Consider the following 27,851-nt stretch of genomic DNA (forward strand, 5'->3'; position numbering starts at 1 on the left):
CCAGACGCACCAAAAGTACCACTGAGGAAAGACACAGAGAGATACTAATGGTTATGGCTGTTTTGGAGGAGTGGCAGGGAAGAAAGGAAACAGCAAACTACATCTTCTAGAAAATTCAATGGTTTTTTTTTAAATAAATATCAATATTGTGTCATAAACTGGATCTGTTATTTTTGATTGATGTAAGCCAGCAGGTGATTAGACAGCTTTAAAAAAAAAAGGGGGAAGGAGAAAGAAAGGGCAAGGGAAAGGTTTGTAAGGTCAATTATCTCTGAGGTCTTGCTCAGTGAGTTACAAAGCTGAGGGCTTGTTTTGGGCCAAGGTTCCAAAGCAGTGGAGCTTACCACTGAAGTTGGAGCCAAGGCAAACCTTCAGGCTGGGTGATGTGGGTTTCATTTTGCCCACAGCGCAGGAGGCTCTGGTTGAAGTCCCAACAGACCTGGCTCGCAGGCAGATCTCAAGCTGTCTTGCTGCTGGTCTTGTAAATTTCAATTGCTAGAGCACATTTCTCTCCGTGGTTCTCTCTCCTTTCTTATGTGTGTCAAGCGTCAAGAGCAAAGTGATTTACTTGGCTGCTTTTAGGTCTTTCGTTGTGTAATTGTATGGGAGACAGGATGGGGCAGTGGTTAAAGCACTGATCTGAGAAATGGAAATGTGCATCGCTTTCGTGGTGTTGCAGTCTAAGCAACTGTTTGTCCCTGCGCTTCCCCCTGCACCGAGTGTGTATGGCTCTGCCCTGCCTCACACGGGTGTTATGAAACTGGGTGGTTGTCTGTGCAGCTTTGCAGTCTTAGAGGCAAAAATGAATGAGAGCTTTTACAGATACTAATTGCCTGATGACCAGAAAGCTTCTGCTAGGAGAGAGAGACTGCATTTGAATCTTCTTTACCTTTTAACTGGAGCACTGTGTGGCTTTCTAGAGCTATTTTTTGCACACCCCTAATCATTATACTACTGTACTTTCCACCTCAGAACAAATTCCTATTTGTACAGGTCTGAGAGCTTAATTTGGTTTCTCTCAACTCGGCTTCAAACTAAGTACCTTCATTGAGACAACAAAATGTCCTGTCCCTGCAGGCTGAGCTGCTAGGCTCGGTGCCCACCGATTTGTTCCCTAATGATCCTGCCAGCTCGGGCTGCTAGGCGCCAGTGTCGGTGAGCCATGTGTGGAAGGCAGAACGTTCTGAAGGTGGGAATTTGTGGAGCAGCGAGAGGGTGACATGACAGGAAGAGGAGGCTGGTACTTCTCTGAAGAGCCCATCACAGGCAGTGCAAGAATAACAGTTCTCTGCCGTGGCCACAGATTCCCTTATCAGGGAGTGCTAAGCGCTGGAGCCTGTCGACACCTCTGCCTCGCACCCTGCCCTGCACTCAGCCACCTGCAGATACAGAGTGGCTTGAACAAGTTCCAGTGCTCCCTCTCAGAGCTTCCCAGGACCCCACAGCACAGCAGCACTGGGCAGCCAGGTGACATCACTGCCAGCAGCCATGGAGGCGCTTCCTGTGTCACATTCCCAAGTGAAGAGCCTCTTGCCAAACCCCTGTCGTCCAACACCGTCTTTTTAGGAACAGATGGTCTAATTTTAGCCTGACTGCCACAAACGCCTTCCTGAAATAGACTCTGGCTCTCTCCTGCCTGCTGCATGTTCTTGAGAGTTTAAAAACAAAATCCCTAGCCCTGAGGGTCCACAGCTAAGGCCTCTGTCAGCCTAAATTTGGGCAGTAAGAAATACTGAGCAGAGCCACAGGGGAACGACTGTCACTGTTAGCTCCATACTGAGCTGGAAGAGGAAAGGAATGTTCCAGAGAGGCAGAAACTAGGGTGACTGTACATCACAAAGTTGTCTGGGTCTGGTCTGATCTGGAAGAGTTGAGTATTTCAAGGACTTGTTTCCTGGACTGGATGCAGCCTTTAGAGATAGGGTAAAGGGACTTGCTCAGTGTCCTCTGCGGGTTGCCTAGGACGATTGCTCTGATCACCATTCTTTCCTTTGGGAGTCTAGAGTGCTCATCTAGAGCACTGGCCCAGCAGTCACTGAGCTGTGGTTCTGATGCCATGGCAAAGTCGGTTTGGATCTGCCTGTGCTGTGCACGTGCAGCAGTGGCCTCCTTTGAGAACAAGGGAAAAAACACTTAGAAAACAATTAGGAATTAGTGTGAGATAAGGACGAGGAGAGCAAACCCACCAGATTACCGGGCTTTTATGTTCCCGCCTTTTGCCGTTTCCATGAGCTGGAATATGTGAGCTCTTGTACTGGAGGATCGATGCAAGCCTGAGCTGCTGGTTTTAATTAGCAGAGAATAAAAAGCCAGGTCTTTACAGAGCTCTCTAAATAGGAAAGGGAAAAATGTTTCCAGGCAGCTGTTGTCTTTATGTTGCTCTCTTGGGAGTGACACACGCACACATTATGTTCCCTTAGACCTGCTAATTAAGCAGCTCCTTGTATCTGCAGGTCAGTTGATCAGCTAATGGACTCCCTGCAGTCTCCAATGCACCGTGTCCTGCAGGATAAATAGGAAAAGGCAGAAAGCCCTTGGGCATCCAGCTGGATCCTGGGCTGACTTGTCCGTGGGGTGTCTTCTGAGCAGTACAGAAAGCAGGTGCATAAGACAAAACAATAGCTCCTGGGGTTTGCCAGAGTCATTTGGTGTACGGCTTAGCCTCTGCTGCTTGTGAGACTATTAGCCAGGGAGCTTCCCAGCTTGCCATCGTTCAGCTGAGGACTAAAATCACCACTGGCTCACATGAGGTGAGTGCAGAGTGGTTGAAAACTCTAACGGCCAAACAACTGGCAGCTAGCTCCAGCTGGGCTTTAATGGGTGAGAGCAGAAATGGCACTGAGGTTTCATGTCATGAGCATCTTGGCAGGGGCTGGGAGGATGCCAGCACATTAATGGAAGGGCAGAAGGGACTTGGGAGACAGGACTTGTCCGTGGGTGAGCACCTGAGTTACCCCAACCACTGCACAGCCTGCAATAGCTTTTGCTTGTTTTCTGTAGCCATGTCATCCAGGGTCTTTGAAATGTCACCAGCAAGAGCTTTGTCAAAGTGATGAATTTCAGTGAGCTACTTTTGCTTGCTACTCATTCCCCTCTCATCTTGATGTGTCTTTTAGCACAGGTTTCCTTACACTCTGAAAAGCAGTGCAGACCCCATAGGTTAAGGTAATTTGCTGGAGGTCATTGAACAAGTTGTTAACAGAGTCAAATGCTCAGCCTTGAACTTTTTGCTCCCATTTCTGCATCTGAGCCATAGAGATCATCCCAAGTGTCCTGGAATACGTGAGAGTAGGAAACAGTCGTTGGGAGAGTGGGTTTGGGAACTGGGACCAGCTAGAAGCTGGTGAATATATCGTCCTAATGTACCTCTCTTTTTACCTCCTTTTCGGGTTCAAGGGCATGTTTCCATTTAATGCCGTGTCTCAGCAGACTTCTTTTGCTCTTGTAGCTTCTCTGTCCTCTCCTTCTCAAGAGGAGACTGCTGTAGCAGCTCAGTGGCGTTCGCTTCTCCCCTCGCTGCTCGTCACAAAGCGTGCGCGGGGCCAGGGCGCAGCTCCGGGCAGCGCCGGAGGATGCCCTGAGGAGCGCACCGCCTCAGGCAGGCCTGCAGTGACATCTGCTGGTGGTCCGCGGAAGTGCTGCTCTGCCGGCCGGGCCGGAACGGCCAGCGGAGACGTTGTTCTCGGATCGCCTCGGAGGGCAGGGCAGCTTATTTCCCATACTCTGCATCCCATGTAACTCAGCATGGAGACTATACTCTGCCCTAGTGAGACCCCATCTTCAGCACTGCGTCCGCGTTTGGGCTCCCCAGTTAAAGAGGGACAGGGATCTGCTGGAGAGGGTCCAGCAGAGAGCTACGAGGATGATGAGGACTGGAGCACTGCCTGATGAGGAGAGGCTGAGGGACCTGGGGCTGCTTAGTCTGGAGAAGACTGACAGGAGATTTAATCAATGTTTATAGACCTCTGAGGGCTGGAGTTCAGGAGGGGGGGACAGGCTCTGCTCACTGCTCCCTGGGATAGGACAAGGAGCAATGGATGGAAGCTGCAGCACAGGAGGTTCCAACTCAACACAAGGGGGAACTTCTTGCCTGGCAGGGTCTCAGAACACTGGCACAGGCTGCCCAGAAAGGCTGTGGCGTCTCCTTCTCTGGAGCCTTTCAAGGCCTGTCTGGATGTGTTTGTGTGTGCCCAGAGCTCTGGCAGGGGGGGGTTGGATTGGACTTGATCTCTTTGGGTCCCTTCCAACCCCTGACATCCTGTGGTGCAGAATGGCTGAAATAATCCATATGATCCCCATGGAAATGAGGTGCAACCTTTGAGTGGTTCTCTGGGAAGGCTATGGAGAAACTGACTTTGTATATCAAGCTCAAATATAGAATTAGCTTTGATCCCTGCAGGATTTGTCCATGCAAAGCAATAGCTCTGAAATCCAATGCCCCATGAGAGAGTACATCTGAGGCTTTGTTAGTCTGATCCTGACTGAGATTTTCTGTCCAGAAAATATTTCATCTTGCCAAAAACCAGTCTCAGAGTTAGGCTAGCCAAGGTGGTACAGCCTCAGCCTTCGTCAGTTCCAAGGCTTGTTTATGTTGGGCACAGATGACCCAAAAATCTCTGGAAGCCAAGTCCCCAGATCAAAGCAGCAGCCATATGCACAGCAGGCAGCTGGTCACTTCTTCCCCCCTCTCTGGAGAGGGACTGTTCAGCGTAGGACCAAAGCGTGTCTCGTTAATAAGCACTAATTGCTGTCTACCATCAAGCACACAGGGACACTTGCTACTATTTTCTAAATTAGAAACCCACACTGAAGCCTCTGAAGAGATGAAGATCAGAACAGGCTCAATTTTGCATGCAAATAATTTGCCTCTGATCTTGGCCCAAGATTTTCATAACAATTAGAGCCAGCATGGGGCTCCGGTGGCTCTGAACTCCCTGCAGCACCCAGCTGGCCCTGGCCCCCGTGGTGGGCTCCTTTCATGTCTGCTCGTGGGGGGATGTGCACCTGAGGCATTTTGCTTCACTCGTGCAAGTCACAGCTCTTGAGCAGCACTTACCTCTCTCCCCACTCTCTGAGCTTGTTTCTACATTTGATCCCACTTGCCGAATCCTGCTAGGAACCAGACGAAAGGATTCCAGGCTTCAGCATCAGCACAGGGCATCGGCCTGGACTTATGGCTGTGGTTTTGAGTACCTGTGTGTGTGTTTAATGCTGTGTGAGTCTACCTGTGCAGCTTCCAGCATCTCTGGTGCACTATCAGTAAGCCTTCAAAGAAACCAACCCACCTCCACCCCCCTGGATTCAAGAGGCTGACTTCAAAAAGAGATTGGCATTATTTTGGAGTGTTTTGGCTTGTACTCCTCCTGGCTTTCTGAGGTGCAGCTTGCTGAAATAATTTGTTTTCTTTGGTGTGAAAATGTTGGAGCAGCTCTCCAGCTACCTTCATGGGAAATCTTAACCACATGCTTTTAACAGAAATGAGATTGTATTTGTGCCCATGCAGGCAAACTGAGATCTGGGGAGGTGGGAAGAGAAGCTGTGCTGTAGATGGGCAGTGTCCTTTCAGTTGCTTATAAGCAGTGAAGCAAAATTCTGTGTCAGTTGGACCACTGAATTCACTTGAAATAATTCTTGCCCAAGCTGATGAATCTGTTTTTAGAACACTTGATTCATGAGGCACTGGTGACAGAGTTGGTCCTGTGGCTCATTCTTTTCTGTGTAGAAACGTGCCTGTTACATTTATTGGGACAATTTCAGCCTCCCGTTTTGGTTTGCTTATCTGCAAGACCAAATAGTTCTTTGGCTGACCTTCAGAAGTCCCCAGCCTTTGACAGCAAGTTGCCTCCTCACCTCGGGCTGAACCACACCAACGCTCCTGCAGTGGCTTGCTGCGAGCTGTCTGAAAGGAGCAGCTCTTGGCTTTCATTCTGTAAGGAGACAACTTACAAGACGTTTTTCAGTTGTTCCTATTAGCCAGGTGAAGGATCAGAGGTACCCAACAGCTTCCTGAGAAGGTCATAAAGCTACTTTTATTTTAGAGAAAAACCTTAACCCCAAGACCAGCTGCAGCCTTCCAAGCTTGACTTCCTCTTAAATACAGACCTTTCTTTCACTGTTCTTTGCAACCGTAGGCACTGCCTCCCCTAAAGAGAACTTCAGCCTGCCGAGATCCTTCTCTTATGCAGCAGTAATGTTCTACATGGACTGTCAACTAGGAGAGGAGACAGGCCAAGTGCTCTCCCCCTTGCTTTGCCTCTGTTCCCATCAGAATGGTTCCCCCACTCTGGAATCACTTGAAGAAGGCAGCCAGCAGGTAGGGCTAATGACAACAAATATGTGCAGCCTACTTACAAAGGGGTTGAACTCTGTGTAGAATTCTAATTGTCAGTGGTTGTCTGCTTTGATTTCTGAAGGGGAGGTTGCTGTGCTTTGGCTGCCAATGCACAGGCATCTCTTCTTCCATCGAGAACAGCACATTACAGTTTGATGGAGAAATAGCTTGTCCCGATGTCTTCCACACAGCTAGGCTGCATCTTTGGCTCACTGTCAATCCCCTTGGGGTGATTGGTAAGGGAGACAATACACATATGGAGAGGAGGTTCCTCTGTCATGGAGAAGAGCTGGAAAGACAGAGTGCTGCAGAGACTTAACAGAAATAATTTAATGTTTCCACTTCATTTGTATCTCTGAAGCAATAATCAGAAAGTTGTTAACCTCTCTGCTTCTCCTTCAGGATCTCACCATTCCCTCTCTTGCTATCTACCGTTAGCTTGAAATAATCTGGATCATGTTCTGAAAGCATCCTCACTATGTCTAGACACCTAAGGCTAAGTTTTCTGTCCACCTACAGATGTAAATCTGGAATAGCTTTACTGGGGTGAAAAGAGTCACATTGCTGCACATCTTTTACTCACCTGATGGAACTCCAGTCACATTTTTGTAGCTTCTCCTTGTTCAGAGACACCCTTCTAAATCTCTCTTAATGTTCTATGTTCCCAAGTAAAGTTACTAGTACAAAAGTGAATGATGACTGGGCACAAAAAGAGGGTGTTCCTTAGAAGAAAGATGTATGCCTGGGACAGTACAATCACCTCTTACTCTGTCACATCTCAGCTACAAAACCTGGGAGACACTCATTTCTCTGCACTGCTTTAAGACCATGGTCTCCAAGCTGTGGCCTGTGTTTTAAACTGGCACCTTTGTCACCTTCCCCCAGAACAGGTGAGCCCAATGCAGTGAAATTCTCCTGGAGGCTCTGGCAGGAGCTTTGATGAAAGCCATTCCTCTGCTTCGGGCTCATACCATGGGTGGCACTCTCAGAGGTCCAGGCTGGTCTGGAAGACCCTTGAGTGTAACTGTCAGTGCTCAGCTCATCCCAGGACATTGCAGGGCTCTGCTCAGCCAGTGCTGCTCCCAGAGTACCTACACCAGGCTGTTGACAGAAAGGAACATGTTAAAGCTTGCCCTTGCACACAGCAGAGCCCTCTACATGCAGGACAGATGTTCCACATCTTGGTCCTCAGCGAATGGCTCGCTGCCTAGGAAGCCTCCCCCTGCTGAACGGTCGCCTCCTTACTTGTTGCACAGAGCCCTGGCTGCTTTCCGTCTTCTTTTTCTTGGAGACTGTTGGATTCCAGTGACACACCAGGCTGTCATTTTTGACGCTGTAGTTCTTGTTACCAAGAAGCCAGTAGGTTTTCATTTTCCCTTTGCCCTGGGGTGAGAAAAGGAGAGAGCAGAAAACAGCCATTTCTGTGCAGAGCTACTACCTGTGCTGCGTGTGTTCTTGCTCCTTCTTGCAGAAGTGGCTGCTGTTAGGGGAAAGAATTGTAATGTCTGTGCAGTTTGGGTGCTGATGATTCTTTCGGTTCAGAAAGAGGTCTTGCTGGTCAGTGGCAGCGTTGCTCAGGGTGTACAATCAGCCTTACCCCTGTGCATCTTTCCAGCTGCATCCTAATGCTTTTACCCATGTTCATTTGGTTCCATGCAGGTGCAGATGTAGCAGCTGCAATTCAAACCACACAGGAACACTTCTTTTTATTGATGAGGAGTAATGTATAGCTGCTTCCCACTGAATTAGCAAAGATCCACGGGGTCATGGTTAAAATTGACTTGCAGCTCTCAGAAGAGCAGTGGCCAAACCTGTCAAACCACCTTCCTATCCCGTTAAATGCCTTTGCTGTTACCTTGACTTCGATTTCCCCTCTGGGTTTGATTTCATAGGCATCGTCTGTGAGAAGTGCTTGGTACGTAGCAGAACTGATATGGATCTTCTGTGCTAGGAATCAGAACAGAGCATTAGGAGTGAATTGCTGCCCTTGTGCTGTTTGGCTTTCATCACCCTCTTTCTCCTTGTATTTCCAATTGCTTTCCAGAAATGCCACAAGAATGTGACTCCACTTGCCCAGAGGAGCACACAAGAGCTTCTCTTGCTGTCTAGCATCTGTGCAGGGGTAGTGGGGATTGCAGGTCTTTAGGTCTATGGTTATGAGTTCTCTAGCATAGGATTTCACAAAGGACTGTTTCTTCTCCTGATGGAATCTTATTTCACACTTGGCCGCATCCGGTGTGAGGTGGATGCCAGAAAGTTTCCCTTCACTGTAGTTCCTAAGAGCCGCAGACTGCAAGAGTGAGCCTGACTGGCACGTAAGGAACAGAGGGGTGGTGCCTGAGCCACTTACGCAAGCTGGTGGACTCCATGCGGGAGGCTGTGTTCACAGTGTCCCCAAAGAGGCAGTAGCGAGGCATTTTGTACCCCACAACTCCAGCCACACAGGGTCCTGACAAAATACAAGGCAGAGGCACTCTGTAAGAAACAGTGGGAAAAGTGCAGAGAGGTGCCGGATGCAGACACCTGCGTTGGTCGCTCTGGATCTGCAGAGAGCAGTGGGGCCGGGGAACGCCCAGGGCATGGCTGCACAGAATTTACCTGAGGGGCCAAGTCATGATTTGATTAGGTGCAGGCTGCAGCTCGCTGGGGCTGACAGCAGGGTGAGATGCACTTTGCCAGTGCTGAATTGTTTCACTACCCTTTCCGTGTGGATGCAAGCAAAAGTCGTTTCAGGCCACTGTTACTATTGGATCCAGGACCTGTAGAGAGCTAACAGCTCGTCCAGAAATGCAGGGTTCTTTTCTCCTCGCACAGCTACGCTGTGTCCCAGGCTCTTTCTCTCGTGCCTCAGCCCACCTACCTGTATGTATCCCAGCCCGCAGCTGCAGCCTGCCCGTTGGCATGTGAGGGATCACCACCTGGCGAACTGCTGCCACCAGATCCAGAGACATTTTGGCAATCTCATCAGCATGTTTAGTGCCATTCCTCTCTGGCAGGCCACTTGCTACCATGTAGGCATCACCAATGGTTTCCACCTGGTGGGAGGGGGCGTGTGTGACTAGGTGGCAGGCACCAAGCTTTTCTGGGAACAAGAGCTCAGAATGAAATCTGCCTTGGCTGTCCCCCCCCTTGCCAAGCTGTGCTCTGAGCACAGGTCTGAGACTCTGCAGCTTCTGGCCAGCTGGCCTGCTGTATTTAATATTCACTAAGGAACAAAGAAATACCTCAGCAACTTGCAGATTCGTTGCCTGCAGGTTTGTACTCACCTTGTAGACATCATAAGACTCGATCCTGCTGTCAAAGCAGACATACAGGTTGTTGAGCATCTCAACAACTTGCAGGGGAGTGCAGGAGGCAGCAATGCTTGTGAAGCCCACGATGTCTGAGAAGAAGATAGTCACCTGTTACAGGGAGAGGGAGAGTGTAAGCCTGAGGTCTCTGGGGAGTGGTGCTGAAGCCTTTGGAGACTTTGGGGGTTGAGGAGCCTAAGGCACAGGACCATCTGCAGAACGGAACAGATGCAATCCTAAATGAACAAGTGCTGGCTCGCAGTTGTGCTCTGCTACTTTGGCAGACTAAACTGTTTCTCTCTGAGGTCCTGCACTCCTCTGAGTACCTTGTGCTAGATGGGAGACTGAAAGTAAAAGGCTTTGAGTCCTGCAAGCAGTGACCAACAGACTCCTGGGGCCTGATTTTCATTTTAAAGCTGTTTAAACTGTGGTAGGGATCAAAACCAGGTACCTGGGTGGACTGCAACTAAAACCACAACTTCCGTCTCTGCTCTTCTTGAGCCGGGATTTCGTTTCTCATCAAATGATGTTTCTCTTTGCTGTGATCAAGTAATTTACTGAGAAATCCACTTTTAGAAACAATCAAATTAATAAAAGAAAGAACAGCAGAGACTGTGACAGCTGAAGCCAGGAAGGGAGATGTATGTTAGAGCTGTTAGCAGAGTATTAAGGGTTTCTTCTCTCTGCTGCCTGAACTGTGTCAGTCTTTGAATTAGAATTGTTCTTCTATTTGTCCTTGGTAATACCAACTAATCCAGAGGAGCCACCTTTCCACTCCCTGCCATGCTTCAGCTGCTTCTGGTGTACTGACTACTGTGAATGATCATTAATTGTACAATTACAGGTTGCTGTTTGGATAATGACACCTACAAATGAAATGCAAATATATATGATTGTGTTTCACAGCTGAAGGTGACAGAGTGTCCCAGGGAGAAAAAAAGAGTGACTGGAATTGCAAGTGCTGTGGGCACAGCTGCTAAATTCAGCAGTATGCATGCTGTGCAAACAAATGGGTGCCTGGCCAAACTCTGCCCTTGCCCTCATGCCAGTGTGCTTTGTTACACCTGAGGGAGGTCAGTCCCTCTCGTCCTATTTAAGTCCCATGCTCTCCTTTCGGTTATGGAATCATACTGGGGAGCACAGACAGGACCTGTCCTGCTTTGTTGTTTTGGGTTTGGTTTTGTTGGTTGGTTTGGTGGTTTGGTTGTTTGGGTTTTTTTGGTTTGTTTTTTTTTTTTAGGATTCTTCCTATTTTACAAGGGAGAAACTCACTTCTTGCTCTAGGTACTCACGATCTAATGTTGCTGGCTGGCTCTCATGAGTAGTCTCTTAAACCCAAAGAAGACAGTTTGCCAATATAGGATCTTTGCCATCTAAAGCTACACCTCTGGCAATCTCAGCTCTTCTGCCTTGCCCAGTGTGCTTCACAGCACATTGCACAGCTCTTTCCACAGCCCATCGTGAATCTTTGGATTTCCCTCCACACTGGGTGCAAAGCAGGCTCCTCAGCATGCTGGCAAGGTAGGTGCCTTTTTGGCTGACACTTTTCTGTCCTCATTGGCATCATCCTTCCCATTTACCAACCTGATCATAGTTTTCTGCCTCAACTTTGTGGCGCTTCCTTAGCTGCCGGGCCACAGACTTTGGTAACATCTGGTGCAAGAGGTCTTCAGCTATCTGCCTCTCCCTTCTCAAGTCCTCTGTCTTTTCCTTCAGATGCCTGGTGTAACTGTGTATCCAGTCTGTCATTTGCTTGAAAGACACCAGGACTATGGGGTAAATGAGGCAGGTTATCGCTAACAGACTGATCCTCAGGCTCAGCGTGGACAGGATTTCTTTAGATTTCTTGATGAGCTTTTCCTCTCCCTTCTGCAGTAGGCAGCTCTGTGTATAATGCAGTCTCTTTACCAAGGCTTCAATGGACACAGATTCATCTGAGCCCTGGGATGGGGTGAAATAAGAGATACCTTGGTAGTGGGTGAAATGAAGTGATAGATTGACAGTATTCATCCAGCACTTCTGCACGCTCTCTGCTGAGAAGATAGCGTAGTTCAGAACGGCAAAGAATCGTGGCAGTATTGTTTGAAGGCTTGTGGACTCTGGCATTAAGTGAGCTCTAAGCAGGGCTTCTCTTGTTTGAAGGATGAGTTTAAAAGCTACTATATCTGCCCAGTCAGGATTGTATGTCATAGCTCTGAGGTCTTTGTGGAGACTCCTGAAACGCTCCAGCAGTTCAGAGATCGCCGCAGAGAGCAGCTGCCTGGCCTCACTGTCCCCTGTTCTATTTAACTTTTGTCTCAGGTCAATGATGTAAGATCTACAACTGGAGACTTTCTCCTCCTTGCATTGGCAGTTCTCGCAGTGCAGTTCTGCTTCACTTGTCTTGCAGAGGGAGCTTAAGTTCCCCAACAGCTGAGCATGAAGTGATCTGTTCCTCTTGTCTGCTGCTGGGAGCAGCCAGCTCTGCCTTTCTTCCTGCAGGAGAGAGATGAGGTGAACAGCCCAAAGGTTTTCACAGGAGGCAAGTTCCTGGAGGGCTCTCCCTGTGTTTCTCCATCTCTCCAAGCTGTTGCTCAGATCAAAAGAAATGGCTCCTAGGAGGCTGCAGAAGGAGACCATGCATGCTGCCAGGATCCTTTGAACTGTTTTTCTACCACCAGCACTGGAGGAGGGAGAACAACTTAAAAAACAAACAGACAAAGAAATTAATGAAAGAGAAGAGTTGGAGTTGTCTGAACCCTGGAGTGTTTCTAGCAGTTCATGAAAACACAACTGGAGCTAGTAGTGATCTTTATCAACTGGAATGCATTCTGAGCCAAAGCAGAGGGACATACATGTTCATGCTATTGAAAGAGAGACTTTATTGTGGCTTGTTCCACCTTTGGTTGTGAAAGAAAAGCTGCATCGAGGAGGCTGTCTCCATGGCCGCAAAAACAGGCGTGCGAAGTCGTGCTGTTGCTGTGAGTACTGAGACTGATAAAGTGGTTTTGTTCTTTGTGGGACTTCAACTGCTAAGGAAGCCCACCAGAAGTGAGTTACTTGTTCCAGGGAGCACAAACTGGGAGCATAGGGTTTTATTTTTTTTATCAGACTTTTGAGATTTGCCCTCAATAGGAATTTCCAGACAACAACTAATTTGTGTGGAGGTGTCTGAAGGAGCTCAGAGATTTCCACAACATTGTCTGAGTATCCAAACAAGAGAATGAGTCAAATGTCTTTGACAGAAGCATAGGCAATTCCAATTTTTACTGCCTGAGCTTCATGTCCTCTTTCATGCCGCGTGGAATTGACAACCATGCTCCAAACAGCAAAGTAACCTCTAACGACTTTCATTTTCAGAACTACTAATCATTTGCAATTTTACGTTGATGATACTCATGAAAACCACTGGAATGGTTATGCTGGAGCTGGCAAAGCCTGCATAAGTGGGCACCCCTTCTTTCCACCGCTAAAGGACAAGCTGGGGCACTGCCTCACTCATCGGTTCAGTCAGCTCAGTCCTTGTTTCTTCCCTTTTTCCTTTTCCTCTGCATAGCAGAGGTGATTTTGAACAGCTCCCCTCAGATCCCCTGCTCTTCCAGATAGGAGGACTGACATTTTTAGCATCATCAACAACCCCCCCTGCAGCCTGCTAGCTCTCAGCAGAGGCTGATCTAAGGCAAACCAAATTCCTGTTGGGCTCTTTGTAGCAGAATGATGGGCAATGGTTGTAAAGTAGAAGTGATAAAAGCACAGTTCCCAAAGATGAAGAACAGACTTTTATAATCTTAATTTATTACAATTTCTGTTTAATTACAGAAAATAAATATTTTAAACCCAACAACTGCAAAATGTCTGCCTGAGAGGAACAGCAAGCCTAGGAATTTTTTTTTCTCTGAACCCGGATGCATTTCTGTTCTCACAACAAACTTCCAATCTTTTCTTGGCTCTGCCTGCTGTTTCCCTTGAGTCACTTGTCTGCCTTTTTTAATCGCTCATTTAACTCTTTAATCCACCTCAATATGTGCCAGGAGGGAGAAGAAAAATACCATTGACATCCTCCTTGGTTTTATACTGCCTACCTTTTATTACAAGAAAAGACATTTAAATGGGGGGATAATGTAGCACCAGGCTAAAGGGTGGTGATGCTGCTTCTGCTTTCCAAAAATCCCTGGTTTGTGTCTGGGTATCAGCCAGCAGTGGCAGTTCGGAGGTCTTCACCTGGCACCTGAACGACTTTAGAACAAGCAACAAGGACACGGAGGAGGTAAGTCAGCAGAGATGCTGCTAGTGCTCACTGCTGCATTTTTGCCCTTCCTCTTGCTAGCTCCCAAGACCATAGGGGTGTTAAGAACCTGTTCAAAGCATCTTGCAGCTGTCCCACACTCACCTGCATGGACCCTCCTGCACTTGCACTGCCTTTCTGCTGGGCATTGCCACCGCTTGCTCCGTCGAGTTCCACTCGCAGACTCGGGGCCCCAATAGCTGCCTGCCTGCTGCCTTCAGCCCTGCCTCACTTCCTTGCTCCCTACCCCTGTAGTTGTTCCCGTGTCTCTCAGACTCTTCCTGCTGCCCAGCCCTTCACATCTGGTTCACATGTCTCCCCAGGTGAAGCTCCAGCCCAAGGCAGGTGCAAGGCTTTGAGAGGTCTCCAGCGCTGTGACTAAAGGCAGACTCTGATCCTGACAGTGCCCGGGAAGAAGTGACAGGCACCCAGAGGAGGCGTCTTTCATCTTGCGAAACACAGTGTTTATTGCAGTGTGGTCAGGTATGATACACATGCTGTTAAAGCATAATTCCCCAGCTCTTTGTCATGATCTTGACTTTATTCAAACTGGTTTCCTTCTTGGTATCTATCATCCAGCTCTCCTGGGATTAGTTGCTTGCCATAACCTACAACATAAAACAAGTGAAAAATCAGCTCGTGAGCCCCAGGAATCTGTGAGCAGCATATGTTGCATTCAGGATGCAAACCTGAAACAACTGAAACAAGATTTTTGCTCCTTGGGCACTTTTTAGAGTAATGCTTATATTAAATGAAAAGATAATTGGTGTTCCAGCCATGAGCAGTGTGCACTTCTGGGATGTAATTGCAACAATCAGTGTTATTGCTGAGTATGAATTTGGGTAATCACTTCTGGAGTCACACCAGTAAGATCTTTATGACTATAGATATAATTTCTACTATAAAGGCAAAATACATTCCTGAAGATTGAGATATTTAAAAGTGAAAATAATTTGTGTAAGGATAGTTTATTTTTGCTGCTGATACCTGCTTTTGCACTGGTAAGGGCTTGTCTGCAGAGGTAACCTGCATGTAGCAAGTAGCATCTGCTTCAAAAGTGTAAAGCTCCCTGAGAAGGTGGCAGAAATCTGAGTAAGAAGCTGAGGAGTCGCCAGGTGTCCGTAAGCTGTGGCAGCAACAGCTGGAACCTTACCTGCTCGATCCAGCTGTTCTAAGCAGGGACCCGAGTGAAGACAGAAGGCTTGTGGTAATAGTTGCAGCCACGAGAGGAGCCAAAGCTGACGATGCCATGGACTTCCCACCTGCCGTCAGCACCTTGGCAGTTCAGTGGGCCACCAGAGTCCCCCTGGGAGGAAGGGGGAACAGAGTTAATGGCAGTCTTAGTGCAAATAGTCCCTCCTTGGTTTTTCAACCTTCCTTCCCATCTGGCCTGTTTGTTTGTGAAACCGAGCCCTAAGAGCAGTGCTCTCTGGACTCACGGTACAGCTGGAGGTGACTCCATCCCCACCGGCGCAAACCATGCTGGGCTTCACTATGCTTCCCCACCAGCTAGGCTCAGAGCAAGTTGAATAATCCACCACCAGCAAAAGGCCTTGCTGCAGTTCGTCTGGAAGAGCTCCGTTGGCTGGGAAGCAATAGAAACAAAGGAGTCGTGGTACCAGCTGGCACCACAGGAGGAACAAAACTGCATCGAGTTCCCCCCAGGATCTGGCGACTGCCCTCCAGGTGAGAAACGAGACAGGGAGTGTGTGGTGGCAGGAGCAGCTGTGTGATCTGTCCTTTGGCTCCATTCCTGTTTATTCATATAAAGCCTTCACTTGCTAATAATTCACACTCCATTTAGATATCTCATTGAGGAATTAAGGAGCTGCTCTTTAATCAGGAGTTCGCAGTTTATTTCCCAGCCTCTCGAGCTGAGCTGACACTTCTGCTGAAGTCTCTGAGGTTTTCTTCACTTCATGTCTGTTCTTTTGTGTGTCTTTTAAATTATTCTGTGTGGCACATGAGGAGGTGTTGCAATAGCTCCTAAATGTTTTGTACAAGGCCCTCTAGTGCATTATTAGCCTCGTGACAAACAAAAGCCTCTGTGTGTGAAGTGGGGCCTGATAAACCACTACACTGAGAGGGGACCTTGAGCACTATCAAGAGCCTTTCTCCAACCAACCTCAAAGGAGAAGGCAGTGCTGAAAGGGCACAAAGGCTGGTGAGGGGACTGGAGCACAGCCCTGTGAGGAGCAGCTGAGGGAGCTGGGGTGGTTCAGCCTGGAGAAGAGGAGGCTGAGGGCAGACATCATTGCTCTCTACAACTACCTGAAAGGAAGCTGTAGTCAGGTGGGGTTGGTCTCTGCTCCCAGGCACCCAGGGAAAGAACAAGAGGACACAGCCTTAAGCTGTGCCAGGGCAGGTTTAGGCTGGACTTTAGGAAGACATTCTTCACGGAAAGAGAGATTGGCATTGGAATGGACTGCCCCAGGGGGTGCTGGAGCCACCATCCCTGGAGGTGATTAAGAGGAGGCTGCATGAGGCACTTGGTGCCATGGTTTAGTTAATTAGCAGGGTTAGATGCTAGGTTGGACCCAATGGTCCTGGAGGTCTTTTCCAGCCTGGTCAATCCTGTGGCCTTGTTGCACGGCGTCGCAGGTGTGGCAGTACTCACTCTGCAGCCTTCCCCAGCCCGTCACGTAGCAGGCAGCACTGGATGCCAGAATGCTCTGTGCAGGGGGCAGGCAGTTCAGCTGAATGTGGTTGCTTAAGGTGACGGCAGGGACCTCAGTCAAAGCCATGTCAGACCTGTGGTCACATGGACACGTTTGAGAGTGGGGAAGAGAAAGGGGAGGGGGGTTTGCAAATAGATGAGGGCACAAGAGCATGGTGTGCTGGTTCGAGGCTAATTGGAACACTCCAATTAGAGACATTAGATAATTAGAAAAGCATGATAGTCTGTATGGTTCACTGGTTTGCTAAGAGGGACAGGAAGCCAAAGTGTAAAGGATTTGTCCTCTCTTGCCTCGCAGCACTCGCTCCCTTCACCGCTCCTCTGCTGCACTCTAATGTCTTCCACTAGCAGACAACAAAGTGACCTTTGGCTGTTTTGTGTTCTGCCTGGGAAGGAGAGAGGGAGGCTGTGAGTCCCTTCGGGCCGGTGTCTTTGGCGGGGAATTTGGACTTCTGTGTTATCACCAATGTGAATATGGCTGTAAATATACTGTGTGTATGTGCTTGTGAATTTAGCTCTGCTGCAAGCAGAGCTTCATCTTGCTGCTAAGCCCTCTGACTTTGCACAGTGGGGGGAAGTTCCTCAACACATGGATACTTAGCAGCTACACAGCACTCGACCTATTCCAAAGTGATGCAGGGGAACAAGGAGGCCAGTACATAAGCAGTAAAGGTTCTTCCACCCTCAAAACAGTGCAGAAATCCATGGACTGGAATAGTATTCCCTGAAGAACGCTCTACTTTCCTGCAGGCAGCTCTCTGGAAATTGCCTTTTACAGGCTCTTTTTCACCCAAACCAAGCATGGACATGGACACTGAGGGCATTTCTTTGTTGATGTTCATAGCTTGCAGCAGGACATAGAGGCCCTTCAGCAACAAAGGTATTCATGCTGTGTGCTCACACTGTTCATAGGAGGGCTTCAGAGACTGGTGTATAAATTGGGTCATTCCATAAAACTGAATGGAAGAGATCATGGCATGGAACAGCTTCCCATAGCCACGCACAATGGCATCTGAAAACACAAGTAATAAGTGATTCATCTTGAAAGTTTTCAATCTTCTCTTGAGGGGAGAAAGGTACAAATTGGAGGCCCAGCTCTCATCTCTGAGCATTCAGAAGTACTGCCGTAAGCAGTCACAGGGTCTTTAAACATGTCTGCATTTAGGTGCCCGAAGTCAGTGTGGGTGGGATTCAGGCAGTTGGATTTTTACCCTGCATCTAACAACTGAAGAAGCCCTTGCCACCAGCTTACCCATTTGCAACATCCTGAGGATCCCAGTGCTCGTGGACAGCAATTTTTTTCTGGAGAAAGTGCAACTGATCCTTTCTCCTCAGCTGCTAGGTTGTATTTTCCAAGCAGTACTCGGTATTGCCTGGAAGAACTGGGCAGGAAAAGGAAGAACACTCAGTTACACAGCTTCTGGCTTCCACTCAAGACACACCCACTCAGCATCTCTGACACCTGAGATAGGAAGAATATTCTTAAGCCTGTGGTCTCACACCACATGCATTATTTGTCTGGAGCAGAGCCAACATCTGACTGCTCTGCTTTCTGTGCTAGGCTGAGAAGTCATTTCACCGCAAGCCATCCTGTCATCTCCTGCTTAAGGCTTTATTGACAAGCTCAAGATGCCTCCTGTCTTTTCAGCTTGTATTCTTCAATGAAGTAAAAGAAGGTGGACTGCTTTCCTGGCAACAGTGGACATCTTTGCTGGTGAAGAGCTGTGTGCTAGATGCAATATGTAGGATTTATAATGATAACAGGCAGCCAATCCTTTTTTTTTTTCACCTGATGATCATTTCAACAGCTTACTGTTACAATGCCCCAGAGCTGTGCGTACACACTGAAGTTCACATCCCACCAAACCAAAATGTCTTAGTGGAAACACTTTTGGTGATGAGAGGGCAAAGCTCTGCTTGATCATTTCTTTGTTACACTGCCCCGTAGTAGGAGAAGCTTCCTGAAAATGATTGGCATAATCAAAGCTGTGATGATTATTCCTCCAGGGAGTGGATAGGTTGATCTGTGGGTCTTGTATAAAACCAGACGACACAGCTGAATTTTAACAGCACCTTGAAAACATGATGATGTTTGTGGTTATTTACAGAAAACAGATTATACAACCCAGGTGATTGCATAAGCTTTCCCCACTCATTTAAGGAAGATGAAAAGCTGTCATTCTTCTAGCAGTTGTAATCAAAAGTTATGATGTGGAACTCATAGTTCTCGACTGGAAAAGAGAGAGTTTGCATTAATTTTGGTTTGGTTCATCTCTGTCTGATCATGCACTGCTCTTGGGTGCAGCCTTTACCTCTGTCAGTCACCTGATGCAGTGTGCAGCTGTCATCACCCAGTTGGTTGCAATGAGGGTTGCTCCGCAGGTGTGATGCCAGTTGCCATTGGAGCTGTATTGAAGGGAGGCCTAGGATCAACGAGGTAGGTCAGGCTCAGAGGGCTGCTTACTCATTGGGCACAGTTGCACTCCCACCCTGCACCCACAACACGACTTACTGCTGGAAGATGGCAGGAGGCTTTTAAGCAACATGTTTTCAACTCCTGGTGACAGAAAAGGCTTCCTTCCTTCCTTCCTTCCTTCCTTCCTTCCTTCCTTCCTTCCCTCCTTCCCTCCTTCCCTCCTTCCCTCCTTCCCTCCTTCCCTCCTTCCCTCCTTCCCTCCTTCCCTCCTTCCCTCCTTCCCTCCTTCCCTCCTTCCCTCCTTCCCTCCTTCCCTCCTTCCCTCCTTCCCTCCTTCCCTCCTTCCCTCCTTCCCTCCTTCCTTCCTTCCCTCCTTCCTTCCCTCCTTCCCATCCTCAAACATTTTTCTTGATGTTTTCTTCCAAAGCTCTCACTAAGCCAGGCCCAAACAGAGCATGTCCATGTACAGCTGTGCTCCAGCAGGCTTTGTATGTTCTACTGAATTTCATAGCTGTCTTGCTTAAATATGGGATGGTGATCAAGACTGCTGAAAGAACATGAAAGTCTGCAGGACCAGCAAGAGGTGCCACATCTTGAAACAGCTGGTCAGAGTGTGATATTCAGATCCTCAGATAGAAGAGGCAAGATGCATCGAACCAAACATGCAGCCTGGCTTCGTTCAGCTCTACTGTGTGAAGGCAGCACAACCCCAACCATTCCCGGGAAAGCACTGAGGGACCAACCTGCCAGGGCCAGCTGTAGGGTCTGGCATTTTCCCCTCCAACAACTCTGGACGCAGAGGGTGGGATGGCAGGAACCCTGCAGCCGGAGGCTGGAAGACAATACCAAAGGTGTGCTTTAATGTTAGAAGGGTTTGTAAAATGCCTGCCAGGGAGGTCTGTTTTGTGGGGACTCTGTTGGCACAGAGCAGTGCAAGGCTGTGATTCGATGTGATGCCAGTGAAGACGCAGTCGTTGGCCAAACCTAACCTGTGTTAGAGAAAACTGGTGTCATTCTTCTGGCAGCTCAGGCAAAAAGAGCCTGAAACAGACGAACTTGGACCCAGATCGTTAAGTGGAAAAGCAGTGGAGCCCTGAATGAAGCGCTGAACGTGCCAGGGGTGGGCCATAAAATGGCAACAATGGATTAGTTAATGTAATTTTGTTGGAGCATTGAAAACTGTATCTGGAAGCACAGCTTGGGTCTGCCCCCTGCTGCTTCGCTGCGCTCGCTGCTGTCTTCCTCTGCCGCTGCTGCTGCTTTGCTGCCGCCCCCCGCCACCCTCACCTCCTCTAAGGTTGCTGTATTCTCCGTTAGTTTTTGTCTGTACTGTTGTATTGACTGTTAAAATACAGCTTCTTTTTCTGACTTTCCAACTCCTGCGTCGTAGTGAATTTACTCTCTCTGGGGCAGATTTACAGTAAGTCACTGGGGGAGGGATCGGCTCTGACCCTTAACACTTCCCGAAGGACTCCCAGCAGCAATGCTAATGACACCCCTGCCACAAGGACACCTGGTGCTCTGTCTCCTCCTGCTTTGCTGCAGAATACAATTTCCCTGGGAAAGTTGCTGTTAATTTTTTTTTCCTTTAAGGCCAATTGGGTAGCCAATTCTTTCCTTTAAAGCTAAGTGTTAGGCAAAGCTAACATTGGGTACCTACCTGCAGCTGTCAGAGCCAGCACAGCAGAGGACTCCGAGCATGGTGCCAGGTAATGTATGCTGCAGGCTCTGCTCCACAAGCCATTCTATGTTATCCTTTATCTCTGGGGCACATGACTGAGAATGCACTGCTAGTCTGATACCAATGGGAAACTTGGCAAGTTATGGGGTAATTTTTCATATGCCTAAGAGAACCTGGGTTAGATGGAACCTTGGATCCCAGCTATATAAAGACCTTGATTAAAGAAAGTTCCATCTGAGTTGCATATGGCCTGCAGCAGCTGTTTGCTTTCTCATTGCCTCAAGGCAACTTCGGCCCAAAGGTGTTTTCCGAAGGCAAATGTTGAATCATTCTGAAGCTTGGTGTTATGCCAGCAGTAAGGCTCTGATAGATTCAGACATATCAGCTGGCCTGGTTTAGGCAATCTCTGGGGGAGCCCTTCCAACCTTGATTGTTGCATATTTCTATGATTGCTTGAAGTTCTATTTTATCCTGGTTTGTTTTGCAAATGAATTGAGCTACCAGGTGGAACTGACTGGAAACCTCTCTCTTCCACCCCAGATCAAGCTACTTGTGTTTCAGCATTTAATACTTCTTCAAACTGTAATCAGTGTGAAGTGGAAGAGGTTTCAAGCACTACAAAGAAGCGGCTGTCCCATGATGATGGAGAGACCTTGGCACAGTGTGGTGAGGCAGACAAATCCTTTCCCTTTTACCTGTAATTGATCAGTAGCACACCCCTAGAAGAGAAGAGGGTTCTTGTAGCATCCCAAATGAGCATTTTTACACCCTATATCTGCTTCCTGATCTGTGGTACAATGCGGTGTGAGCTTGGTGATAATGGTGTATGCTTCTGCAGTAACAATGAACTGAACAAGAGCAGCCACTGAGATCAGCACAGAGCTGGTGTCACAACAGATAATGTCCTAATTCATTACTGGAGATGTGAGATCAGTGACTCCCCCTGGGGCTCCTGCTGCTTTTTTTTTTTTTCCCTACTATGGGAATTTTCCATCCTCTGTCACATTTCCATCAGCCAAGGCTTCACCTGAAGAGTTGTCACTGGTTATTTACACACCAAACATCTCTGTCCTGCAGACCAGGTCATGCTTAGGGAGCAAAGTTACTGGTATGGAAAACAAGTATCATTGTCCCAGGTTTGTAACCAGAGCTGCACTGGCCCTACAGACCAAACCAGAGCTTTCCAAAAAGCTGCAATCAATCTACTGTTTAATGTCACTATTAACAAGCAGCAAATCCCCAGCTGCCTGTGGCTCTGTCCTCTCTAGGAGCTCTCTTTGGGCAGGCTGGATAATAATGGGCAAGGGAAGCAAGAGACCTGCATGGACGAGCAGGGAGCTTCTGAAACACTCTGTGGAGTGTTTCTCCAGGGCTGTCCCTGAGCCAGCAGGGCTCAGGGAGAAAAGGTGCCACATTCCTTCCTTGCTGAGTGTCCATTAAATCTGCTACTTGATTGTTCCCCAAGCTTGTTCCTGCTTTCTTAAATCTAAAGCTTGGCCTGCATGCCTCAAGATAGAACAAGGTTATACAGAGCTAGGGAAGTGGGAGACTGGCACCACCCTCTGTGATTCTGTCTGTTACTGTGCCCTTCAAAGTGCTTGTTTCCAGCTTATTTATGGATTATTTTCCATGCTGTATTTCCTTTTACTCCAAGAACTTCTGTAGTCAATACTGGCCACAGATGTAATAAAAACCAAGCAATGCCTTAACTAGGGAGAAGTGAACAGACTGAAACAAAAAAACCCCTCACACCACACTTGATCAGATTAGACTGAAAGATATTTAATTAGAAATAACAGCTTTGGTATTTGAAAACCAAACAACCTTTAAATCACTAGAAAGTGGATGTCTCCCCCCAGAACCAAAACAAATCAACTCACAAAGTCTCAAAATGCTTAGAAGAGGAAACCTGCAGATCAGCATTTCCAAGTGTAAAACCAGGAAACAATTGAATTAAATTGGTTTTGCACTCTACAATCCTAAGGGCTGCAACCCCTGTTACCAGCACTTAAACATCTACACTTCAACTGGCTGGCTTGTTACTGAAGTGGAGGCAAAATTATTAGCAACCTTTCCCTCCCCCCAAGCAATAAATTAAAAAATGTACACTAGAAAGGAAGCTTCACTAAAGTTTCCTACTTAACTCTCTGAATGGAATCATCATTCTTTCTTTTCCTGTAAAAATCACATCAGAGTATCAAGGGACTCAGGATATCTTCAAGTATTCTCACCAAGTGGATTACTCTTAGGGAACTGCTTACAAGGAGAAAGAAACATCATTACACAAGCTTCTGCAGTAAACTCCTGAATAACTACACCTTCCAAGTCTCAGATTCCTCTCAACAAGGCACAAAAGGATTGTTGCTCTCAAAAGGTCCTTGTTCTCAGCTGAAATTGGTCAGATGTCTTGTGCAAATGGAGGCTGAAAGCAGGACCAAGTTCGCTTGGATGCCGGGATGGTCCCATCCCGTTAATGGGCCAGGGTGCTACTCCAACGTTTTACATCTTGCTTACTGCTATAGGTTCTGAGCTTCAAATGGCTTCCACTTCATCCCTGTTTCTGGAATCAAGTCTCACATTATCTTCCTTTTAGGTAGGTCAACTTAAAACCGGGCAGCAGACTTGTTTGCTGTACCCTGCAAGGCTCTCTGCAGTGTCAAGAAGGAAGGAGGTGTTAGGTCAGCCCTGGAGTGTAGCTGTGTAGCTTTCAGAGAGTGGCATCAGGGACAGTCAGCTGCAGCAATGGTTAACAAGTCACTTGGTAAAAGGCAGAAGGCATGTCTCGTAGAGGACAAAGGCGACCAGATACCAGTGAGAACAGGACAGCATTTGCTCAAGCACAGACCAGGGCACGGCTGTATACACAGCAACCTGCCTGACTGCTTCCTCCTTTTGCACGGAGGTGTTGATCACAGCCATAGGCTTATGACTGCAGTTGTCTTGGATATACATATCTATCCTACCTCTTCCTAGCTGAGTTTGCAAAGCCACAAGCACCTTTTGCTCTCATTCCTTCAATGGATGACCTGCTTGGGACCAGGCTGATCCCCACTGCTCAGCATTATAATGCCAGTGAGCGGAGGGGAATTGCTAACTGACTTCAAACGCCCCTCACATACTGACTGTCAGGTTTAGCCCAGTACCTTCTGGCCAGCCTTGGTCAGCCAACATTGAATTAGCTTTTGTAATTTGGAAAAACAGGGCAGTCTAAAGGTAGAACTTCTCCTCTGCCACCTCTATTTAACTACATCCATTTTAATTTCTTATTTTTTAAACACAAGCTACATTTAACTCATTCAGCCCTAAGGAGGGATGCCTCTGAATAGCACAGCTAGCTCACACAGCATATCCACTCTTGGCTTTCACTTCCACTCCAACAAGCAACTAGAATGTACCAGTTATAGGAGCAGAAATGACTGCCTAGGTCTATTCTGTGCTAAGCATTTACTAGCAAATAATTTTTCCAAGGCAACTCAAAAAAAGAATTTCCAATTCTTTACACCCAGGTGAGATGCAGTAGAGCTTGAAGTCAGAACCTCCACCTGACAGTGAGAAGCATTCAGTACTTTTAACACAGCTCTGTATTTTGTCTGAGTGGGAGCAGCACCTTCCCAAAATGATGGTGGTAAATGTGGTGTGATGGCAGAAGTGCACAGGATCTGTAAATCCATGGCCAGTAATCTCAGCAAGTCAGCACCCTTACCTAAGTACACTAGCTAGCATTGTGTGACATGTCACACCTTCAAACCAGGCAGACAAGAGTGTGCATCTCCCACACAGTAGCAGAGACAAGTACAGCAGCTGTCCAAAGCACTCTGATAGTGCATAACATCATCTCATGACAGACACAGCTGCAACTTTTGGCTTAAAAACAACCAATGTCCTACACCAGCATGTGGGAAAAGGACAGAAAAGCTGTGCCTGCCTTCAGCTGCAGCCTTAAACTATCTAAGGACAGAGAATGGTTTATCTTTTGTTCCTAATCCCTGCCCTAGCCCTACTTCTTGCAGAACAGGTCACATCTATCACTAGTTGCAAGAGACTGCAGACCCTCACAGTCCAAGACAGAATCTCCCTAGGCACAGTTGACAGAAAATCAGGCTGACAACACTCAGTGGACAGCAGCCAGAAGCAGCAGCCTTATACCTTACTCCTGAAGAGTGGCTTGGCTCCTGGCCCACAATATTCATTGTAGATGAGTTTGAACAGAAACAAGTGAAACAGTGTGATTAAGGAGGCCACGCTGAACCAGAACAGGAAGGGCAGGCCCGGGTACTGCTTGGCCATGTGCTCCTCGTGAGCTAGAATAGCTTTTAGGTGGAGTGTGTGTCTCAGGTCCTGCAGGTGGATCAAATCTGTGGAGATATAAAGCAGCGGCGTGATGGGCTGAGTCACCATGACGGGGAAGGTGTGGCCCCGAGCCTCGGAGGTCAGCTCCAGGGGCTCGTTCATGCAGCCTGCCTCGCACGCGTAGAGTCTGACCGGCTTGTCTTGGGACTTCACAGACACGTGCAGGAAGGGCTTTCCTCCAGCGTCCAGCAGAACAGCTAGGTTGATCAGGTCCTTGTGGTAATGGATCCCACGCAAGGAGTAGCTGTTATGGAGTACGTCAGGGTCGGCCTGAAACTGAAGGTGGTTTTCCGTGAACTGCAGGCCCCCAAAACTGAGCACCATTCCCTGCATCAGCCCATGGACTCCGGCGGCCAGCAGCCCCTTGCATCCCCGCTTCTGCAGAGTTAGCTTCCACAGGTCTGAGAGCTGCAGGACCTGGGCGACGCTGGTCAGCTTTGCTGGCCACAGGTTCTCGGCGTGCATGGTCGCGTGGCCGCTGAAGCAGTGGTCAGCGTAGTTCAGGCTGGCTTCCATCTTCTCTCTGTCCTCACCACTAATGAGCGGATCTAGCAGAGGAGCTGGCATGGTTGACAGCATGTAGTAGAGGGTCATGTTAACAGTCTCACTGGATGGTGTATGCAAATCTGTGATCCTTCTCATTTCAACTCCTGTAACAGCAAACAAGCAGCAGTCAGAGGATCACACACGAGCACCACATCCACTACACGATCAAATGTACACGTCACAGGCATTCTTGAGGACATCTAAAGGCTCCTCTGCCTATCAAACACTCAAAAGTCTCCTTCCATTTCCATAGGTGCTCTCTCTGCTGCTTGGGCTTAGAAAGCCAGGCTCCCACTGGAGCCAAAGCTAGTCTGATACACAGATGCCTTTAGGAGCTGTCACTATGACTCCACAAAAATGACCTATCTTACATCTGGCTATAGAACAGCAAGTTCTACATTACTTGGGCAGCTAATCTTTTATCCAGGGTCATTAAAATCTAAAGACAAAGCATCTTGCTAGGACAGCCCTTTATTTCTGTGGAGCAATCTGTCCTTTAACTTCTCACCAGGGGTCAGCTCTATTTCTGGTGCAGAGCTGCCATGCTGGGCGAATCAGTAACGTCCCTGAAGACAGGAAGCCTGAGCAGCCAAAGTGAGGATCAGAGAGGTTCTTCTGCCATCCCCTCTGCACAGTACAGAGCCCTCTGCTTTTGTAAAGTACTCTGGGCTCCCACCCAGGAGCACTGTTCTGTTACCCCAGGATGTGCCTGCTGGTCCCCAGGAGAACTCACAGCAAAAGCAGAGCCGCTGGAGACTCCACAGGGACCAGGTCACTGAGCTGCCACCTTACTTCTAAAGCAACGCTCTGAAGAGTGAGCATCACCTTCCTTACCTGAAATGAACAGGTCAGACCAAGTTTGTTGGTGCTCTTGGAAAAGATCTTCCACTCCCATCTGCATCACGTCCAGCATCTCTTTCTTGGCAGATTCCCTCAGCTTGCTGAAAGTCTCCTCCAGCTTGGAGACCTCGATGGGCTCCGAGGTGTACACCACGGACAGCAGGGTCTCGTCAAAGTGGGATTTGGGCGCCACCTGCACGCGGCTCACCAGCTTCTTGGCAGCCACCACCACAAGCACCACCTTGGCGCTCCCGGCCAGCAGCAGGCGGCCGGAGGAGAGCAGGAACTGCCGCTCCTGCACCTTCTCCAGGCTGGTGGCGAAGCGCCCACCCAGCGCGGGCGCGGAAGCTGGGGCCGAAGCTTCGAAGGCGGCCACTCGTTCCGTGGGGTTGGCAATGCGGATGCGCTGCAGGTAGAGATGCGGCCGGCTCCGGTGGGCCACCACCTCCTCCCGCACCGTCACGCAGTCCCCGGCGCTCGCCCCGGAACCGGTCTGGACGCAGCGCACCCGCCGCACGGCACCGTCCCGCAGCGCCGCCAGCGCCGCCCGCGCCTCGCCGCGCCCGCCCAGCGCCCTTAGCCGCACCAACGCCGGGTACTCGGTGGCGAGCGCCGAGCCGCCGCCAGGTCCCGCCGCCGACACCCAGAGGCGGCCGGCGGCCACATCCAGCAGCAGGAAGCCGTTGCCCGCCAGCGCCAGGCCCGGCCCCGGCCCGGCAGCCCCAGCCGCCTCCTCCGGCAGTGGCAGCGCATCGCCGCGCTCGGTCTGCGCCCGCCAGGCGCCCGTGGCAGCCTGCAAGCAGAGTGCGGCGGGGCCGCGGGGTTCGGTCCCCCGCCCCGCGCCCCGCAGCCGCACAGCCCCCAGGTACCAGTAGGCGACGAGCAGGAGCGCCAGCAGCAGCAGCAGCCGCCGCGCCCAGCTGCTGGAGAGCAGCCCCGGCAGCCCCTTCAGCCGCTGCTGCAGCCACATGGGCGGCGGCGGGGCAGCGCGGGGGTCCCGTCCCGCGGCCCCGCACCCACCGCAGCCGCTCCCGGCCCCGCTCCCGCAGCGGCGCTCACGCCGCCATCGCCGCCCGCCGGAAGCGCCGCGCCGCGCGGCAGCCCCGCCGCCCTTTGCGGTGCTTCGCGACGCTTTGCGACAGTCCCATCGCAGCGCCCTCTGAGGGGCTGCGGCGGCACCGGGCCCGGCCCGCCCCGGGCGTGACGCTCCCCGGCCGCACCCCCCCCGGCCGCACCCCCCCGGCCGCACACCCCCCCCCGGCCGCACACCCGCCCCGGGCGTGACGCTCCCCGGCCGCACCCCCCCGGCCGCACCCCCCCGGCCGCACACCCGCCCCGGGCGTGACGCTCCCCGGCCGCACCACCACCCCCGGCCGCACCCCCCCCGGCCGCACACCCCCCCCAGCCGCACACCCGCCCCGGGCGTGACGCTCCTGGGCCGCACACCTGGCCCGGG

At 49.5% G+C, this 27,851-nt stretch overlaps 2 protein-coding genes across 12 annotated transcripts in view; one reads left to right on the forward strand and one right to left on the reverse strand.

Annotated features, from left to right (window-relative positions):
• CLCN6 (chloride voltage-gated channel 6) overlaps positions 1-26,174 on the forward strand; it is a 73,674-nt gene extending 47,500 nt beyond the window's left edge. Inside the window, exons 23-28 of one of the 11 annotated variants that reach the window (XR_010308587.1) lie at positions 12,103-12,581; positions 13,794-13,867; positions 14,209-14,368; positions 14,465-15,571; positions 21,200-21,325; positions 26,091-26,174. The gene's annotated coding sequence lies outside the window, so the exon portion shown is untranslated. The other 10 variants (XR_010308586.1, XR_010308588.1, XR_010308589.1 and 7 more) reach the window with 10 other exon arrangements.
• On the reverse strand, positions 14,365-27,428 carry KIAA2013 (KIAA2013 ortholog). The gene is made up of 4 exons (XM_064172240.1): positions 26,390-27,428; positions 24,806-25,659; positions 15,039-15,191; positions 14,365-14,493 (listed from the first exon to the last, which is right to left on the reverse strand). Exons 1-3 carry the CDS (start codon positions 27,363-27,365, stop codon positions 15,057-15,059), a joined length of 1,965 nt encoding a protein of 654 aa, XP_064028310.1. The 5' UTR covers positions 27,366-27,428; the 3' UTR covers positions 14,365-14,493; positions 15,039-15,056.
• Between the last annotated feature and the right edge of the window lie 423 nt (positions 27,429-27,851).

Source organism: Pogoniulus pusillus, chromosome 36 (genome assembly GCF_015220805.1).
Source record: "Pogoniulus pusillus isolate bPogPus1 chromosome 36, bPogPus1.pri, whole genome shotgun sequence".
Classification (NCBI taxonomy): Eukaryota; Metazoa; Chordata; class Aves; order Piciformes; family Lybiidae; genus Pogoniulus; species Pogoniulus pusillus.

Bases quoted from the DNA above. Each gene is read 5' to 3' on its own strand.
- KIAA2013 (XM_064172240.1), bottom strand. From the start codon at position 27,365: ATGTGGCTGCAGCAGCGGCTGAAGGGGCTGCCGGGGCTGCTCTCCAGC. The intron at 25,660-26,389 runs GTAAGGAAGGTG...TTGCTGTTACAG, and splicing joins GTCTGACCTGTTCATTTCAG to GAGTTGAAATGAGAAGGATC. The intron at 15,192-24,805 runs GTATAAGGCTGC...CCTTCCTCCCAG, and splicing joins AGCCACTCTTCAGGAGTAAG to GGGGACTCTGGTGGCCCACT.